We start from the raw sequence: 19,587 nt of genomic DNA on the forward strand, positions 1-19,587 counted from the left end.
GGGAATGAGGTCCGAGGCCCAATATCTGGTGCTCCTCGGACCCTACATTTGTACGCAGGGTAAGAACCCTACATGGACACAAATATGGGCACTTCTGAATTTCTGGGCCAATATCTTCTGGCTGGCTTCCTTTGCCATCAGGAATCTATTCTAAATAAAGCAAGAGGAAATCATTTTTTCGCCTACCTTTCACGGCCTCGATTTCTTGCTGGAGTGTCCACGGCAGATGCTCCACCCAGTAGGCCATCCAAATGGCTCCAGGGTCCTATCTACGTAATGGGCCCCCGATTTAAATGAGGCGGGTGGGCGTCTCAGCCAGCTATTATACCAGAGGCGGGAAGGCAGGGTGGAAAACCAATGGTGAGTCTACCGCTTCGATTTTAACTCCCATACCAGGTGGAGGGAATCAAGCACCCCCCTCTTGTGTTCATAGAAGATTTCCTCTGGTTGACATTTCTAGAAAAATCTTAAGATTTCACTAGAAGTACTGAGCAGAGGGAATCTTCACTAACACATTTACAATGCCACCATAAATAGTGACCAAAGGAATTCTGACTCCACTGTTAGTGACATGTAGAGGGTGCTGTATTATAGTTATGATACTGCCCCAGCTTCCAGCTGTTAATTGACTTAATAAGGAAATCATTCTTTTATATATTTTCCTTCAGATCCAACCCAATTTGGAATAAAACTCCGATCAGTGAAGCAACCTGCTGTTTTAATGATGAAGCTAGTTTGGATCAGAAAAGGTATGCATTCTTACTCCTTTGAAATTCAGAAATTGCAACATATCCTTAAAATAACTTCATTTATTACATTGCCTAAACTAAGTTATGTAATATGTTATGAAATACAGTTTGAACTCCCTTGATGAAAATGCCATTGCTGATGAGAAGGATTACTTTAATATTCGGAAACCTGGCACCTACAAATACCAGGTAATTTAGAAAATCGTTGAAAGTATTATTATTGGGTTGAAATCACACTGAGTGATATTAGTGACAAACACATCAACATGTTGAAATGTGGTTTCTCAGTCTACTATTTTAAAGGCATTATCCCATTTAAAAACACAGCTTAATACTTACAACAGAATTGGAGAGTAAGGAATTTCATATATGAAATACGGCACAGCCCGATTTCAACCTGTATGTCTTTAAATTAGGATAGATTTCATGCAGTTTTACAAGTAGAACTGGAAACAATTTTACATCTAGCCACACTTATCGACTAGCAATCAGTATGCCACTACTGTGGCAGGTTAAAGGTGCTGTTCCAAACCAACTTAGATTTTAAAGACTGACATATGACGGCATATCAATTTTTATGCTCCCCTCCAAAAAAAGGGGGACTTAGACATTAATGTGGAAGCAAATGAATTTGTTCAATAATATATCATGAAGTAAATTCAATTATCCTACACTCCTAGCAATGAGTTATACCCTTGAAAGGAACCTTGATCAGAGTTAGGGCTCCAACACTGTCGCTGCAATTCTCTGACCTGTGCTTTCATTGAGTGGAGCTCAACACTGGTGTTGGATTTACTATTATGACCAAACTGTAATAAAAATAATCCTTCGCGCATTTTCTTTTTAATGTATTTTCTACTTTCTTTTGCTACGCTGTACATTTGACACCTTCATGGGACATTAAGCATCCCGCACCCTCTTCAGGCCACAACTAATGGCAGAGTGTAGATCGGGATATCCAAATGGCAGTCTATGTCAAGTGTGAGCTCCAAGCCCTGGTAATCCTGTCTCATTTGCGCTTATTTTTGTTATTTGCTGGTTTGTCACATTGTTTGTGCTGAGACTGTTTCCCCTCAGGATAAGGGGTCGGCCATTTAGTTCTGAGATGAGGAGAAATTTCTTCACTCAGAGGGTTGTGGATCTTCGGAATTCTCTACCCCAGAAGGCTGAGGATGCTGAGTCGTTGAGTATATTCAAGGCTGAGAGTGATAGGGAATCAAGGGTTATGGGAATCGGGCGGGAAAGTGGAATTGAGGTCGAAGATCAGCCATGATCTTATTGAATGGTGGATCAGGCTCGAGGGTCCATATCGCCTATTTCTTATGTTCTTATGTCTTAATTTTATGGGCCTGAAGGTTTGGAAAGGGTTGTTTGTTGTGTTGTCCCAAATCACAACACTACCTATTAGCATCACCAACTTGGGATATATGTAAATTAAAGGGAACATTGATTTAAATTTTATAGGACAGAAATTCTGATCAGTAAAGCTCATCTTGGACTGTTGAACCTGGTCTTACTACATTTGTGTGTGCTGTCTTTATACAGATGTTAACCCAAAAATAATGAACACAGGATGTAGTACAAGTGTGTTAAGCATTTGTGCATGAACTTGGCCGATTGGAATTTTGACCCTCTTAGGTGGTCACCGAGGTTCCACACTACATAATTATGCAACCCATAAAAACAGTAAGGTTGGACATCCCTAGTGTAGGTCACAGACATTGACCTGTGTGATCAATACCACTCTCTCTACTGTTGATTTCAGGTACGATTCAAGGGAAAGCAAATTCGATAATATAATTTCCCTTCCTCTCCTACGTAATAAATGGCTTGTTGGATACCATGCTGGATCATGCTGGTCTGGTGAACAAATGAGACTCACTCGACAAGGGAGAGGTGCATCCAAGGTGGAGCTAATATCCCTGTTTCAATAGATGCCATTTCCATACGGGGGACTAAGTAAGCAGCTACCACAGCTATGTGGAACAGTTACTATTGCAAGGACCCCTAAAGGATAACTTAGGTTCAGGTAAAATTACTCATTGAATGGGTGGAATTTTACAAGGCCCCACTCAACTAACGGATTCTCACATGCACGAGGTTGCCTTGCCCACAACTACCCTCCCATTAATGTCAATGGACGAAAAATTGCAGGCAAAGCATCCCTGATTTTCTGATAGGCTGCCCACTGTGTGCGAGCCCCCATCAGTGGTCTGGTGACTTGGAAAATTCTGCTGAGTAACCTTACGAGTAATGATCTAAGAATATTTTTGTGTTCAGCCTGATTGTGTTTATAGAATTTTGAACCAGGAACCTTTTGAATCCAATTCTTGTATTTAATCACATCATGTGAATTTTCATCTCATGCCAGTAACTGTTTTCCTCCCTGCATTGTAACTCCAAACAGGAAAAAAGAGGCAATGTACTTTTGAAAAGTGCTCGAAAAAGGGATGCGAAAAATTCACAAGAGGTGGCAGCTCAAGACTTTCTTACAGTGGCTTTAGCATCACGTGAAGAAAGCAAATATATGGAAAAGCTGAAATCTGGGAAGATGGTGTATCTGTTCAGTAATGACGGACTGGAATGTACTGATCTGTAAATGAAGTAGGAAGAAAGTTATACTTTTACAAATTTAACGGCTTTATGAGTTAATAATCTTACCCGTAACTGTACAAATAGGAATATTTAACCTTAGTATTTGGGTTCGTAACTTGGGTAGTTACTTTCATTTTAAAATTTCAAGTGACATGTCCTTAAATTTATGTTTAGATTGATATGGGGCTTCCTATTGTTTGTTATTATTACAAACATTTTCCAGCAGATACTGGATAGCAATCAATGATTGTGCTCCTCACTAGCCCAGGAACACCGAAGCCAATTGCAGCACACCAGTTGCTGCCCTGGCTGAGATCGGCTGACTCAGCTTGTAACTTGGGCTCGAACCTTGTGCTTTATGGGCTGCTTGGTTTGGTTTTTTACAGAGGTACCATTTCACAGAATTAAAACAATCAAAATATACATCTAGTTTCATTCAGTATTATGCTGTAAGTAGCTTCTTTTTATTCATTCTCGGGATATGGGCATTGCTGGCAATAACAACAGCAACAACTTGCATTTATATAGCGCCTTTAACGTGGTAAAACATCCAAAGGCGCTTCGCAGGAACGCTTATCAAACAAAATTTGACACCGAGCCACATATTAGGACAGGTGACCAAAAGCTTGGTCAAAGAGTTAGGTTTTAAGGAGCGTCTTAAAGGAGAGAGAGAGAAATGAGCTGCCATCATTTTCTTCTCATTGCCACCGAAGGTGGCCACCTGCCCATTCTCTGCCCCACTCCATGTAAATGACAGCAAAGGAACAGAGCTTGGGCCTTTGGCTGATTTTCCTGCGTTGCCACTTCTGTACCGCTGACGGAGAGGAAGACAGGTAAGAAGGAGGTGGTAGAGGGCTGTAGTGGTGGAACATATCAAAACGGTGGACAAGTAAACAGCAGCTGGTCCATTGAACCTGTCCCATATCGTCATGGTGCAACTGAGCATCATCAACAACCCCCTGCCCCCCCCACCACCCCTCCTCACCCACCAGCAGCCACACAATCTCCTGTGAGAGGCAAAAAATCTAAGAATAAAAGCCTACGCCAATTTAGGCAAAACAAAATCTGGGAGATATATCTCTGGCTGCCAAAGGCAATCAAACAAGTTCCAGGAGATCAGTGACTAGTCGTGAGGCACATTGCCCAATGTCCCAACTATCTTTTCTTAGCTGCAATATCATAACTTATCCAGATCCCTTTTTGAACACTTGCAGCAAGTCCATACCCATTGCACTAGCTTACAATGGAAAAGGTAAATCTGGAATATTACTTTAAATTAAATTGTAAGGGAGGACAAGGAGACAGGTTCAAACTAGTAAAAATCTTGCTGTGGTACTGGAGTCACATATAGGCCAACCCAGGTAAGTACGGCAGGTTTCCTTATCCAGAAGTCATTAATGAATCAGTTAGGTTTTTATGTCATTCGGCAGTTTCAATGTCACTTTGTACTGATACAAGCTTTTATTTATTTCAAGATGTTTTTAAACTGAATTAAAATTCTCAAACTGCGGTGGTGGGATTTGAATTCATATTGTCTGGATTATTAGTCCAGACCTCTGGATTACTAGTCCAATAACATAACCACACTACCATAGGTAACCTATAAAAAATAAACTGACAATGCAAACCCAAAATTAAATCCATGTTCCAAATAAAAACACCGTCGGTCTCCTTTAAAACACTGAACATGCCTGGCGGGAACAGGGTCGGGCGGATGGTTAAAATGGCGGTCGGGCACTGTGTTCCTGACGGATTCGCACCCGCTGTGAATTTAACTGTCGGGTTTCAGCAGGTAGGCAGAGGCCTCATTAATATATAAATGTCGGTGTCCGATGAAGTCATTCAGACCCTGACGTGATTTTAACTGGTGAGCACGGTGGTGACATCCATGCTGGAACTTCCAGTTAACACTGGCGGCGAGGAGGATTGTGGCCAGGAGAGGCTCAGGTAAGTTTAAATGTTTATTTATTTTAAGGCTTCCTTGTGGGCCACGAGGAGCAGGAGCAAGTGTTCCTCCAAGCCCCACAAGGAAACTGTGGGCCTTCCCTGCCCCCTCCACAATTGCTTCCGAAACACCTCCCCCCCACAACCATTTACCTTAGTGCCGGGAACCGTTCCTTCAGGTCTCCGGCAGCGGCCCCCTGCCACCCAATTTCCTGGTCCCGCATGCCGGCTTCATTGTCATTCCCACTAGGTTCGGGCGAGGAGCCTGAGTTTGAATTTAATTGAGGCTGGGAGTTAAAATCCCCTGGGCCTCATGCTGTTTGGGGGTTGGGGGGGCAGATGGATATCGCCCTCCTTGGCACCCTCATGCCGCATTTATGTCCCGAGCTAAAGTTGGGCCTTGACTTCCTGTCAGCCAAGAGTATGTTGACCCTGGTCAGTTGTAAATTTAAGACTGATACCAAAAAAAATTTCTTCTGTCACAGAGTGATCAATACTTGGAATGGACTTTTAGACAGAGCAGTGTAAGCAAGAATCCTGGAATCATTTAAGAAACCATTAGATGCTGCAAAGGGTAAGCTTAGGATTTTTCTAAATGGATGAATTAAGATGGGCCAAATGACCTTCCTAATCCATAAGTATCTTATGGATTAGGAAGGTTCCAGAGTGAAACAGATTATCAGAGGCTGCAAAATTGGCATCAGCTTCATTATATATATTAATGCATAATAATGAAATGGAAATGAGTGTAGAAACATGATTTTCTGCAGGGAATATGCAGCTCACCTATATGGAACTGCTGATCAGGGTCAGCAGGGTCTTGGCTGACAGGAAGTCAATGCTTTAAAGGAGACCAGCTGTACTTGTATTTCGAACATGGATGAAAGTGAACTTTAACATTGGATTTGTGAGAGCTGAAGTATTAGTTTGTTTTTTTTGGCAGTTTGTTTGCTTTTCATGGTTTTTGTTCCAGATTTTTGGCAGGAAGGTTTTTCATTGCTACAATTTAAAACTTGCACATGAGAATTGCAGTGGTTATTACCCTCCTCTTGTGAGAGCATATCAAGACATTGGCGATTACCCAGAAGATGTCCCTGCTGAAACACCATTGTATTTAACGAGTTACTCTGCAGGCTCACATAAACCAGACCTTCAAGTAAGTGTCGTATCCGCCAACACTTGGAATGGACTTCCAGATAAAGTAGTGGCAAAAACCCTGGAATCATTTAAGAAACAATAAGATTGTGCAATGGGTGGATGGATGTGCTGCACATGTGCACATCCAAAGGCCCAATACATCTTCAGCAACATTGGCCTCTGCGCTTACCCAATTACTAGGGATGCTAATCCTCTGATCCGCAAATACCTTATTCTACACCCTCAGAAGAAATATCTCAGATGCAATTAAAGTAACGTACAACCAAATTTAATTCCCTAAAACTTAATTATGTATATGTTGGTTACAGTGTCTAGAACCTAACCTTGTGCTCCTTCTAGGTGCTTCCCCAGTCACAGGAGCAAGTGGGGTAGCTGTCTGCTGGGTGTCAGTTGGAGCCTTTTGGGACTGAGTTGGCCCTCTGCCTCTTTGGGTTGGATCATGAGATGGCCCGGCAGCTGCTTTTCCCACATCTTCTGCGGTGTCCGCCTAGTCCTGCCCACTTTATGGCACATAACAACAACAACCTTATATATCACCTTCAGTGTAGTAAAACGTCCCAGGACGCTTCGCAGGAACGTTATCATCTACAGTCATTTGAGTGCTGTGCTGAGTCCATGCCTCTGCTGCTGTCCAGCGATGTGCGAGGCAGCAGACCTCCAGGCAACAGTATTTGTGAACTGACACTCTACACCTGATCCCTCAGCATATTGAAGCTGGGTATGACAGTCATTTGGAGTTTGGAGCCCAAGGCTTCCATAGTATCATTTTACTCATTATCGGGATGTGGGCATCACTGGGAAGACCGGCACTTATTAGCCCTAGTTGCCCTGAGAAAGTGGTGGCGGGCCACCTTCTTGAACCATTGCAGTTTGCGGGTCTGGTTTTATTCTTATTCTTTTTAGCTATCTCTGTAACGTCCACCAGCCTTACAACCCTCCGTGATCTCTGCGCTCTTCCAATTCTGGCCTCTTGCGCATTTCCCAATTTTCATCGCTCCACCGTTGGCGGCTGTGCCTTTAGCTGCCTAGGCCCTAAGATCTGGAATTCCCTCTCTAAATCTCTTCATCTCCCTACTTCTCTCTCCTCCTTTAAGACGCTCCTTAAAACCTACATCTTAGACCAAGCTTTTGGTCACCTGTCCTAATATATCCTTATGTGGCTCGATGTCAAATTTTGATTCATAACGCTCCTGTGAAGCAGACATTGGGATGTGTTACCATGTTAAAGGCGCTATATAAATGCAAGTTGTTGTTTTAACGGTTTGATATGACTCAGTGGCTTGCTCGCCCACTTCAGAGGGCAGTTAAGAGTCAACAACGTTGGTGTGTGAGACTGGAGTCACATATAGGTCAGACCAAGTAAGGACGGCAGGTTTCCTTCCCTAAAGGACATTAATTAACCAATTGAATTTTTATGACAATCCGACAGCTTCTTGATCACTTTTGTTGATACCAGCTTGCCGATTCGATGATAATGAGGCTGGAGGCCCAATATTAGGTGCGACTTGGGCCTATGCATCTGGGCGCCTGTTTCCGGGCACCATCAAATTCCTAGGCCACAAAAGCATGCAGGCCTATAAATGGGCGAGCAGCTCGTGTACCTGAAACAATGCAAATTCGGGTCCTGCACCAGTTGTCAGATCCTGATGCAAAATTCAAGTACAAACGGACGGAGCTTGCATTACATCTAGTTGTCACCAACTCTTGAGCAGCCTAACCAGTGATCCTTAAAGGGACCGCTCGTAAAACGGCCAAAAAACATTTTAAAAGTTATATTTTTGTGGAGCTAGGAGCAGGAATGCTGCTCCAGATTGGACAAAAATACTGCGGGCAACTGCTGGCACTTGCTCGCCTTCTCTGCTTTGTCTCTGCTTCCTCCCAGGACCTACGGGCATCAGTGCCGGCCAGAATTCGTCAGGCCCCGATCGGCAAGCTGCATCGGGACGCCCGTTTGGCACCTGCAGCTTGCCACTTCAATCCCAAGGCCCAATGCTGAATTTGGCTCTGGTCTCAGGCCGGCACGGACCAGTGCATGGAGCAATCGCTCCGCCGACTTGCCACCCGTTTTGGGCGCAAGTTAAATTTCTCCCCGTGTTTAAAAAACAAGTGGTGTCTATTATTTTATGTATCAAGGAAGGTGATGGAGTGTTTGATTCAATGTTTTATATCATATACTGTTCATTCATCTGTTTCATTTAAATAAAGGTGATTAGCAAAACAACCAAAGGTGACATGAGGAAAATCTTTTTTACACAGAGAGTGGTTAGGATCTGGAATGCACTGTCCGAGGGGGTGGTGGAGGCAGATTCAATCATGGCCTTCAAAAGGGAACTGGTTAAGTACTTGAAAGGAAAAAATTTGCAGGGCTACGGGAAAAGAATGGGAGAGTGGGACTAGCTGGATTGCTCTTGCATAGAACCTGCGTGGACTCAATGGGCCAAATGGCCTCCTTCCGTGCTGTAACCTTTCTATGATTCTAAAACCATTTGTTGGTTCAGAGCCTGCATCTCAGTTTGGTAAGATTGTATATTCAATGTCGTTTTCGAAGAGGAGAATCATGTGACGACATGTGATACATTCCAGTAGTCGGTGTACAGAGCAAGAGTTTTCTGTTACAATCACTGGGTCTCGGAAACATTGTCCCAGATACTGAGGAAAAAAATGTACCTCGGATCGTAGGAGACAACAGGTCCACTTACAGGAGTGGCTGATGAAGCTGAATCCAAGAACATGTGGTTGAAATTCTTCATGGGTGGTAATGCGAAACGGGTGGTAGCACATCGGGTGCCCATCATAACCCCCGTCCGTCATACCCCCCCCCCCCCCCAAGTCGTATACTCCCCATTTGTTATAGCCCCCGCCCTTCATAACCCCCGCCCGTTATACTCCCCGGTCGTTATACTCCCCGCCAGTTATAGCCCCCGCCCATCATATCCCCCGCCCTTCATAACCCCCACCCGTTATACTCCCCGGTTGTTATACTCCCCGCCAGTTATAGCCCCCGCCCATCATATCCCCCGCCCTTCATAACCCCCGCCCGTTATACTCCCCGGTCATTATACTCCCCGCCAGTTATAGCCCCTGCTCATCATACCCCTGCCCGTTTTGCACTCCCACCAAAGATGACTTTCAATCCCAGTAGGTAGTATAAAAATCCCAAAAAATGTCAGTGCCCCTGAGTGCCAAACAGGGCAATCCTCCTTGTACCTACCTCATGCAGCAACACCTCCATTATATAAGGGGATTCAGGTGCTGGAGAGGTCCATCATTTGCCCACAGAGTCCACTACCTGCCTCTACATTTGTTTTGTTAGGTACTGCTTTTTGCTAGACACTTCTTGTGCCTTATATAAAAATTCAAAAGGTTGGCACACTGCCTTAAATTCCTTTCAGCCATTGGAAACTTGTATCCCCATATATGACCATTTACCTTTAAGAGGTTGCATCCCTTTCATTTAGGTCTGCCTCCCTTTAATGGCTAATGAAATGCTAAATTTTTCACCATCTTCGTTTGGCGAGTGCCCGCCTGCACGTCTGATCCAGGCCGGAGCTTGCTCTGCTAACAAACCGAGGATGATCCCGGAAAGATCCCGACAGGGCCAGTCCTTTGCGACTTCTGCGAATGAAAAGCTTGCAGTTCCTTTCCCACCAATCTCAGCATCAAGAATAGAAAATCTATCCTGGAGTCACTAGATGAGTGATTTCATTATCCCAGGCTCCAATTCTCCCACCTGGATTTTCATCAAGTGCGCCTCTGCCCTGGCAGCACGGGGTCATGCAATCACCTCTTAGAGGAATTCGAATCGTATAGTTCCTGTGACAAAGGAAATGCTGTCTGTGGAAAGCAGACAGGGTTAAATTCTGGAGACATGAAATGGATTGATATTCTGGAATTTCAGCTGGCAGCAGATTATAAAGGTGGGTATAATCCATGATAGAATAGAAGATGCTCTGTGAAAGATGCAGCCATTACTAGACGAATGGCCTTTACATATTCCGTTCTTTCTCATATTGATAAGAAGTGGGGAAAAGTAAAATCAAGTCACCAGCATAAACAGATTAACTCATTACTACAAATGTACCAGAAGATGCATTTACTTTTAGTTGTACAATGAAACAAACATTTTCGTAATGAATTCCTTGGCCGATTATTATCCACTGACTTTTTTAAAAAATTTACAAAAAATTTTTTTTCAACAAGCTAACAATTTATAAGTTTAAATGGTAAAACTGAGAAATGTTTAACAATTAACAATCAAGATATAAACTTTATTTAATTAATTATTTTTTCTAAAAGAGAAAAACTGATTTTCACATATAGTCATATATATTTTTAACATGACAATTACATTAATGACAGTTGTACATGTTTGGACAGTAGTTTAACCCACTTCAGGTCTGGAGTGGACATCAGGTGGGAGTAGCACAACCGGATAAGGTGCATAGGGGCTATCCCACCCTTCCTTGGGGTGCTTTTCCCAATTCCAGGCAGAATCCATGTATTACCCACAGGTGCCTAATCCACGTTTGTGCCGAGGGGAGTATGGTTTCACTACAGTGTGGGGAATGCAACTCCTTGCCACTAGCAGTGAAAGTTGTGTTAGTCTTTCATAGAATCATAGAAAGTTATGGCACAGAAGGAGGTCATTTGACCATTGTGTCCGTGCCGGCCGAAGAAGAGCCACCCAGCCTAATCCCACTTTCCAGCACTTGGTCCATAGCCCTGTAGGTTACGGCACTTCAAGTGCACATCCAAGTGCATTTTAAATGAGTTGAGGGTTTCTGCCTCTACCACCCTTTCAGGCAGTGAGTTCCAGACCCCCACCACCCTCTGGGTGAAAAAAATTCTTCTCAGCTCCCCTCTAATCCTTCTACCAATTACTTTAAATCTATGACCCCTGGTCACTGACCCCTCTGCTAAGGGAAATAGGCCCTTCCTATCCACTCTATCTAGGCCCCTCATAATTTTATACACCTCAATTAAATCTCCCCTCGGCCTCCTTTGTTCCAATGAAAACAACCCCAACCTATCCAATCTTTCTCATAGCTAAAATTCTCCAGTCCTGGCAACATCTTCATAAATCTCCTGTGTACCTTCTCTAGCGCAATCACATCTTTCCTGCAATGTGGTGACCAGAACTATACGCAGTACTCAAGCTGTGGCCTAGCTAGTGTTTTATACAGTTCTAGCATAACCTCCCTGCTCTTATATTCTATGCCTCAGCTAATAAAGGAAAAAGTCTCAATTGTACATTTCGGGTGAACCTCTCATCCCTGGGACAGACTCAGCACGGAGGGGGTGTCTCTGCAGGCCCTGGCCTTTGTGGCAATCCCTGGTTGCTTCCCAAAGTGGTTGGGTTTGAAGGCAGAACCAGAAGTTGTGTTTGTTTGAGTGGTATTATTCTGACCACATTCTTTCCAGCATTCATCTGACGGGGAGGAGCAGAATCTACATAGTTTATGTGGAGTGTGATGTGTTTGGTGTGTGAGTTTAGGTTGACACTCTCTTGTATTTTATGCATGTGGTGGTTGTGAGGGTTTGTCCCCAGATTCTTCTCCATTCTTCTTCTGTTATTTGGTTACATTGACCCACTCCCATGCTCCTTTTAGAATCACTGTGGGTTCTATTAAGTGGGGATGAGTACAATGTACAGGGCACTAGTAGATTTACAGCGGTCTGGGGCCTGAGAACTAGTAGCTGTAGAGAGAATAGTTCTCACTGAGGTTAGCAGAATGTCACTGGCTCCTGGAGGAAGTTTTTGATTTGAAGGTACCTGAACATATCCAACTAAGTGAGATGCAATTTTGCCATTAATTACTAAAAGGACAGGATGTTACTCATGTGAAGGTAGGGTGGGGGGGGGGGGGGGGGAGGATAGGTTGGCAACTTTCAGCTCCATACCCAGCGCGGGTTTTGTGATGAGGTTGCATTCTAAGTCACAATAACTAAGCTCGGCCGCCAAAAGTAGCATTTAAGGTTTGGTAGGTCCAGTCCTTCTTTAAATGTAGGGAGTTGTAGGCATCCTAGGCTTATTCGTGGTCATCTGGAGCAATTTGATAAGCTGAAGCAGCACAGTCATCTTTACTATACTTGCCCACCTGAGAAGTAATATTAGTAAACTGTCCTCTCTGTCCAGGTCAAGTTAATATGGTTCCGATGTGTGGAGCATAATTTCACTTGTTTTCAAGGTTAAAATGTCAGGGGTTACTGTTACACAATTTATGCCAAAACGCCTTGTGTGGGGGACATGCCCTCAGTTTTGGCATAATTAAGTTAGTAACCTAAAAGATGGTCAATGTCCTTGACTTGGAAGATGACAGGTGCTGAGGTAATGGATCTGTCACATATGTCATCAGGGAGCATCATTATTCTATGTTCAACCTCATCAGGATGAATGTCTGACTTAATTCTTACATCTGTTGTCAGTGGCTCTATTGGAAAAAAAGGAGAATGAGCATCCCTATCTGGTCACTCATTAGAGAGAGAATGCAGGTGAGATGTAACTGTTAAGTGCGGTGTGAATAGAGTGTCCTGATCCAACTTATGAATTCCTTGCTAAATGATATTCTCTCCAACAGAGGGAGAAGGAAGATCACTTCACCCAACTGAACGTCTTCTCCACATTCCAGAATAGTGGGGTTCTGGTGCTGTTGTAATGGTGGACCACATTAAATAGTCACCTGGTGCTGACCTCTGATTGATCTGTTTGTTCTGGGCAAACTACTTTGGGAGCTAACGTGTCCAGTCAGGTGGCCAGAGCTTTGGTTAGTATTTTACAGTCAGCATTCCAGAGGAATATGAACTTGTAGTGAGATGGGATCAACAACAACAACAACTTGCATTTAGCAGTAAAACATCCCAAGATTCTTCACAGAGGCGTAATCAGACAAAAATGAAGACCAAGCCAAAGAAGGAGAAATTAGGAGGCGTGACCAAAAGCTTATTCAAAGAGGTGGGCTTTAAGGAGGGTCTTAAAGGAGGAGAGGGAGGTGGAGAGGCGAAAGGAGCATGGGACCTAGATGGCTGAAGGCATGGTCGCCAATGGTCGGGGGGGGGGGGTGCCGGGGGAGCGCACAAAGGGCCAGAATCAGAAGACCGGAGTATCAGCACGATTGTCATTTCTGATTGTGCTTGGGAGTGGAATAGTTTCGGCAACATTGACGTCAAGCACAGGAATAATAACTTTGTATCATTCAGCAGGGAAGTCAACAGGCACTAGTGCTTTGACAGTGTGCAGCTCATTTTTTGCTGCCTCGATCTATGAGGTATGAATTGGAGAGTGACTAAGTATCCTCTGGGTGACAGCTGAGGAAGGTGAGGTTTGCCAGATAGCTTTTGGCTTTTGGCTGAGTGTTCTGAGGTATTCAGTAAAGTATAGAATTCCGCAAACTCCTGTTGCAGGTTAGCGGTGAGGTTACTAGTGTCGATTCTAACGCACGGAACAGTTTTATTCTGAAGAGTGTACATTAGAAGCTCTCCGGGTTGGTCACCTTGTTGATAATACTTTGCCATGGTGACTGGAATGAGCTTCTCTACACCCATGGACAACAGATTGTTTAACTAGCCTGAATCAGGGCCCTTTCTGTGCTATGTTCCTATCTGACCTTTGTCGTGGGTCCTTAGTCCCATTATTCTGTCTTCAACCTCTCTGTGGCTCTGGAGCACTTTGTGCTTTTTGGCTGAGGTATAGGTAACCCCCAAGAACAGCCTCAGTGTTTTCCCACAGACACAGTGAGGACACTTCTGACCCTTCGTTCTCTGACACACAGTGAACAAACTTACACTCACGGGTAAGTTAGGAATGAGGTGCCAGTACTAGGGCTGGGGTGGAAAGCTGCAATATGATTGGAGCACAATGATTATAAGCCCTATTTTGCAACTTGTGAACCCTAGAGAGATGGGCTTTCTTCACAAAGAAGTAATCTATTCTAGGGCATATCTTAATCAGGGCATATCTTAATCAGAATCGAATAAAAGGCCAAGATCGACACTGTGCCATGGTTATCACGCTGTGCCTGCCAGAGGGCTGTCTTGTGGGGGAAGCATGCAACTTGGGTCCCCCCCCTTTATCATCATGCATTCCATATGGACTGTGAGTCCCAGGAAAAATGTAGGGAACATGACAATGTCTGTATTTGGGGCACAGAAGTACAACATCATCTTCTCCCCTGATATAGGACACTTTATCAGAATGGAGCAGTCATCCTCTCCTGTAAGCAACTAAATTAGTATTATCATTTAAGTAATTTTCAATAGTGCAACTTAAGTAGTCAATATATTGAAATGCTAAGTATTCGAATATATTACTGCCCATTAAAAATATAATTTAAAAGAAACATTTAGTCACAAATGTTTTAGTGCACAATTAAATGTTATTAGCACATTTAAAAATAATCAACTATAATTGCCAAAAATCACACATTTTAATTGAAATTAAAAAAATTTGAATGTAATTATTAATGATGCATTAGGGCAATATCCAGGCCACTGTTAATGTCAATACGGTGACGCTAACTTTTGCACTGTGAGCCACGATGGCATTGTTATTCAGCATCGACTCCACTTGGGACCAGGAACCATTGTTTGGCAATGGGTCTATTCCGGCAACATGACACATGACATTGTACACATCAACCACTCTAATTGGAGCTGCCTTGTAGTTTGTTCTGAAATCTGAACAGTACAAAACCAAAATTAGTTGTGAAACTGCCCTACATATTTTAAAGTTTGTGTCAAAACTGTGCCATGTAAAGATGATCATCTTACAATATCGAAATTTAAGGTATTTTCTAGTGAAAGATTACTCCTTATAGGAACATAGTAACAGTAGTAGGCCATTCAGCCCCTTGAGCCTGTTCCGCCATTCAATTAGATCAAGGCTGATCTGTATCTTAACTCCATCTTCCCACCTTGGTTCCGTAACCCTTAATATCCTTGCCTAACAAAAATCTATCAATCTTAGTTTTGACATTTTCAATTGATCTAACCTCAACAGCTTTTTGGGGGAGAGAGTTCCAGATTCCCACTACCCTTTGTTTGAAGAAGTGCTTCCTGACTCACCCGAGTGGCCTAGCTCTAATTTTAAGGTTATGCCCCCTTGTTCTGGATTCCCCTGTCAGAGAAAATAGTTTCTCTCTATCTACCCTTTCAAATCCTTTAATCATCTTAAACATTTCAATTAGATCACCCCTTAATCTTCTACACTCAAGGGAATTCAAGCCTAGTCTATGCAACCTGTCCTCATAATTTAACCCTTTTAGCCCTGGTATCATTCATACACATGCAAATAATTACTTTGGCAGACTTTGGTGTGTGTGATATTTACTAAGGCTTACTTTGCTTTCATATTCATGCTGTTTTATTGGTCTAGCAATGATGAAGGACCAATGGTATATGTCCAAGTCAGGATAATGTGTGACTTGGGGGTCACGGTGTTCCCACAACATTCTGTTTGTTCTTTTTGATGGTAGAGGTCTTAGGAGAGGAGGTGCTGTTAAAACAATGATGATGAGTTGTTGCAATGCACCCTGTGGATCATACATACTGCAGCCACAGGATGCTGGCGGTGGAGGGAATGGATGTTGATTCATTGACAGGGGCACCGAATAAACCAAACTGCTCTGAATGCATCTTGAGTGTTGTTGCAGCTGCACCAGATGGGCTATGAGTGAGTATTCCATCACACTCCTGATGAGCCTTGTAGATGGTGGAGAGGCTCTGAGGAGTCAGGAAGTGAGCCACACATCACAGCATACCCAGCTTCTGCCCTGCCTTTGTGGCCATGATATTGATATGGCTGGTCCAGATAAGCTTCCGGTCAATGCTGACCCCCCAAGATGTTGATGGTGTGGGACTCCATTGAAGGTCAAGGGAAGATGACTGGTCTTTCTCTTGATCGAGACAGTCATTATCGGGCCCTTAGGTGGCACAAGTGTTACCTGCAATATGTCAGCCGAAGCCTGGATATTATCAAGGTCCTCCTTTAGGCTGGCAAGGGCTACTTCATTATTGGACGAGTTAGGAATGCAGCTGAACACTGTGGAATCATCAGTGAGCAATCCCACTCCTGATCTTATAACAGAAAGAAGGCCATTGATGGAGGAGGTTACAGAGACAGGGAGGGGCGAGGACATGAGGGATTTGAACATGAAGATTGGAATTTTAAAATCAAGGCAAGGCATTGGTGGGTCAGGAGCCAACCTAGGATAGCGAGCACTGGGGTAATGGGTAAACAGGACTTGGTGCAAGTTAGAATATGGGCAGCAGAGTTTTGGATGAGCTCAAGTTTATGGAGGGTGGAAGATGGGAGGCCGGCCAGGAGAGCATTGGAATAATCGAGACTGGAGGGGGAAAAAAAGTATGGATGCGAGTTTCAGCAGCAGATGAGCTGAGGCAGGGGTGAAGATGGACAATATTACAGAGGCAAAAGTAGGCGAACTTTGTGACAGAGAGGATGTGGGGTCGGAAGCTCAGCAAAGGGTCAAATAGGATGCCGAGGTTGTGAACACTCTGGTTTAGCCTGAGACAGTGGCCAGGGAGGGGAATGGAATTGGTCTGTAGGGAACAGAGTTTGTGGGGGGGACCAAAGACAATTGCTTTACAATGTTTAATTGGAGGTTATTTTGGCTTATCCAGGACTGCGTGTCGGATAAACAGTCTGACAACAGAGGCAGTGAAGGGTCAAGATAGGTGGTGGTGAGGTAGAGCTGGCTGGGTGTTGTCACTGGCTGAATGGGAATCTGACATTGTGTTTTCAGATGATGTCGCTGAGGGTCAGCATGTAGATCAGAAATAGGAGGGGCCAAGGATAGATCCTTGGGGGACTCCAGAGGTAACAGTGCAGGGACAAGAAGAGAAGCCATTGCAGGGGATTTTCTGGTTACGACTGGATAGGTAAGAGTGGAAGCAGATAAGGGCAGTCCCACAGAGCTGAACAATGGAGGAGAGGCGTTGGAGGAGGATGATGCGGTCAACCGTGTCAAAGGCTGCAGAGAGATTAAGAAGGCTGGGGAGGAATAGTGCATCACAGACACAGTCACATAGGATGTCAGATGTGACTGATTGGGGCCATTTCAGTCCTGTAGCAGGGGCAGAAAACTATTTGAAGAGTTACGGGAAAGATTGGCATGGATTTGGGAGGCGAGAACATGTTCAAGGACTTTGGAGAGGGAAGGGAGTTTGGAGATGGGGTGGTAGTTTGCAAGAACAGTGGGGTCAAGGGTTGGTTTTTTGAGGAGGGGTGATGGCGGCGGATTTGAACGGGAGGTGGACATGTCCAAAGGAGAGGGAACCGTTTACAATTTCAGCTAGCATGAGGGCCAGGAAGGGAAGTTAGGAGGTCAGCAGTTTAGTTGGAATGGGGTCGAGTGAGCAAAAGGTGGGTCTCATGCACAAGATGAGCTTGGAGAGGGCATGAGGGGAGATAGGAGAGAAACTAGAGAAAGATGTGAGTTTAGGGCTAGGGCAGGGGGGAACCTTGGCTTGGTGGGCTAAGGGAAGGGAGGGAAGCGGCTGAGGCAGTTGAACGGATGGTCTCAATCTTAGTGACAAAGAAGTCCATGAGCTCCTCGTACGTGTTGGAGGTGAGGGCGGCCTCTCCACCCTCACCACCAACACCAAGTGCGATGTGATTGTGACCGTGATGCACTATCCCTCCCCAGCCTTCTTGACCTCTCTGCAGCCTTTGACACTGTTGACCACACCATCCTCCTCCAACGCCTCTGCTCCATTGTTCAGGAGAGTGGGATTGAAGAAGATGGTTGGTAGTGGAGAAGAGAAGGCGGGGGTTATCTTTGCATTCCAGGATGATTCTGGAATAGTGAGCAGTTTGGCAGAGGAGAGCAGGGCCCGCTAGTGCTTGAGGTGGTGCTGCCAGACCTGGAGATGAATTGCTCAACCTGTTGTGCATCATAAACATTCAAATCTACATCCCCTGGGCTTAAGGGAGCAAAGATGGGGGCTCCAATAAGGGGAAGGACCAGGGTGGGAGAGAGAGTAAGGGTTTTAATGGGAACAAGGGCATCAAAGGTGGATGTGAGGGTGTGAGCAGATCGATAGTTGTAGAACTATCATGGCGAATGGCTGGACAGTTGGGAGTTTGTAAGTGACTTGGGCTACCTAATCTTTCAGGAACTACACCCTTCCCCTGTAGAATTCCCGTTCAAATCTCCTTTGCCTTGCTACCTCTGTCCAAGCCTTCAAAAGCCTCCTAAAAGCTTCTCTCATTCACCATTGCCTTCAATCTCCCTCCCCTAATTCTTTCACATCTTGCTCAATGTCCACCCTCTTTTAAAACACTGTGTGCTCTTAAAATGTATTTCATTTCAGAATTTGTCATGTGAGAAACTGTATATATTTAAGTTGGTTTTGTTGTATTTAAATGATGCTATTGTAGAATTCTGATTTGCTCTGAAAGTCAGTTTACAAACTAGAGAAGTGTATATAATGGTTACCTGGTCCATATGCCAGAAAGAATCCTTTCATATCCATCAAATCATTGTCATAGCCATGCCATCCATGCTGCCAACCCTTTTTGCTCTCTGTTTCATTGGCCCAATAAGGCAACTTTTGTATATTCTGAAAGAAAAACACCTGTGACCTTGAACTGCTGGGGAATAGTCATAAGATGAAACTAATCTTTTACAGTGAAACTCATTGTAAACATACACTGGAAGAAATATAACTAAAGTTCTATTCATTTTGCAAGCTATGTGAAGTTATTTTTCCCCAGGAAAACTCCATTTCCAAAAGTCTGACCTTGGCCACACTGTTAGATAGTCATTTGTTTTCAGCAACAATTGGGAATAATAGATAGCGTCTTCCTAAGGTTAGATGCCTCTTACTAAGGAAGAGAATAAATTAACGGGAACAAACTGAAAATGTTATTTTGAGCAGATCCATCTGGATTTTGAGTGTGCGTCTGATGATTTCTAAAATGGACACTGGACAACAAAAGTCTGTTTTTAAAGTAAAAGTTTAAACGGTGGTGTAAGTTTTTTTTCTTTTAATATCCCAGACTGGTTTAACAGACTAAGCTCCCTCTATTTCCCTAGTGAGGGTAATTCAGATTTCATATCTGCGTAAATGTAGTTACCTTTAACTGTAAAGATGACCGATTTGAAACAGTATTAAGTGAAACTAA

General features: G+C 43.9%; 2 protein-coding genes across 4 annotated transcripts in view; one reads left to right on the forward strand and one right to left on the reverse strand.

The window, feature by feature from the left end:
* The window catches only part of LOC137320437 (cadherin-related family member 2-like), a 97,361-nt gene extending 93,755 nt beyond the window's left edge, over window positions 1–3,606 (forward strand). The window contains exons 29-31 of the mRNA XM_067982132.1: window positions 669–749; window positions 857–938; window positions 3,157–3,606. Of these exons, the coding sequence (XP_067838233.1) occupies window positions 669–749; window positions 857–938; window positions 3,157–3,348 (355 nt within the window). The 3' untranslated portion in view covers window positions 3,349–3,606. The remainder of the gene's footprint in view (window positions 1–668; window positions 750–856; window positions 939–3,156) is intronic.
* Window positions 3,607–10,556: 6,950 nt separating this feature from the next.
* The window catches only part of enpp6 (ectonucleotide pyrophosphatase/phosphodiesterase 6), a 60,864-nt gene continuing 51,833 nt past the window's right edge, over window positions 10,557–19,587 (reverse strand). For all 3 annotated transcript variants that reach the window (XM_067982565.1, XM_067982567.1, XM_067982566.1), the window contains exons 7-8: window positions 18,899–19,022; window positions 10,557–15,119 (exon numbers count right to left, since the gene is read on the reverse strand). In XM_067982565.1, the coding sequence (XP_067838666.1) occupies window positions 14,914–15,119; window positions 18,899–19,022 (330 nt within the window). In that variant the 3' untranslated portion in view covers window positions 10,557–14,913. The remainder of the gene's footprint in view (window positions 15,120–18,898; window positions 19,023–19,587) is intronic.

Source organism: Heptranchias perlo, chromosome 4 (genome assembly GCF_035084215.1).
Source record: "Heptranchias perlo isolate sHepPer1 chromosome 4, sHepPer1.hap1, whole genome shotgun sequence".
Lineage (NCBI taxonomy): Eukaryota > Metazoa > Chordata > Chondrichthyes > Hexanchiformes > Hexanchidae > Heptranchias > Heptranchias perlo.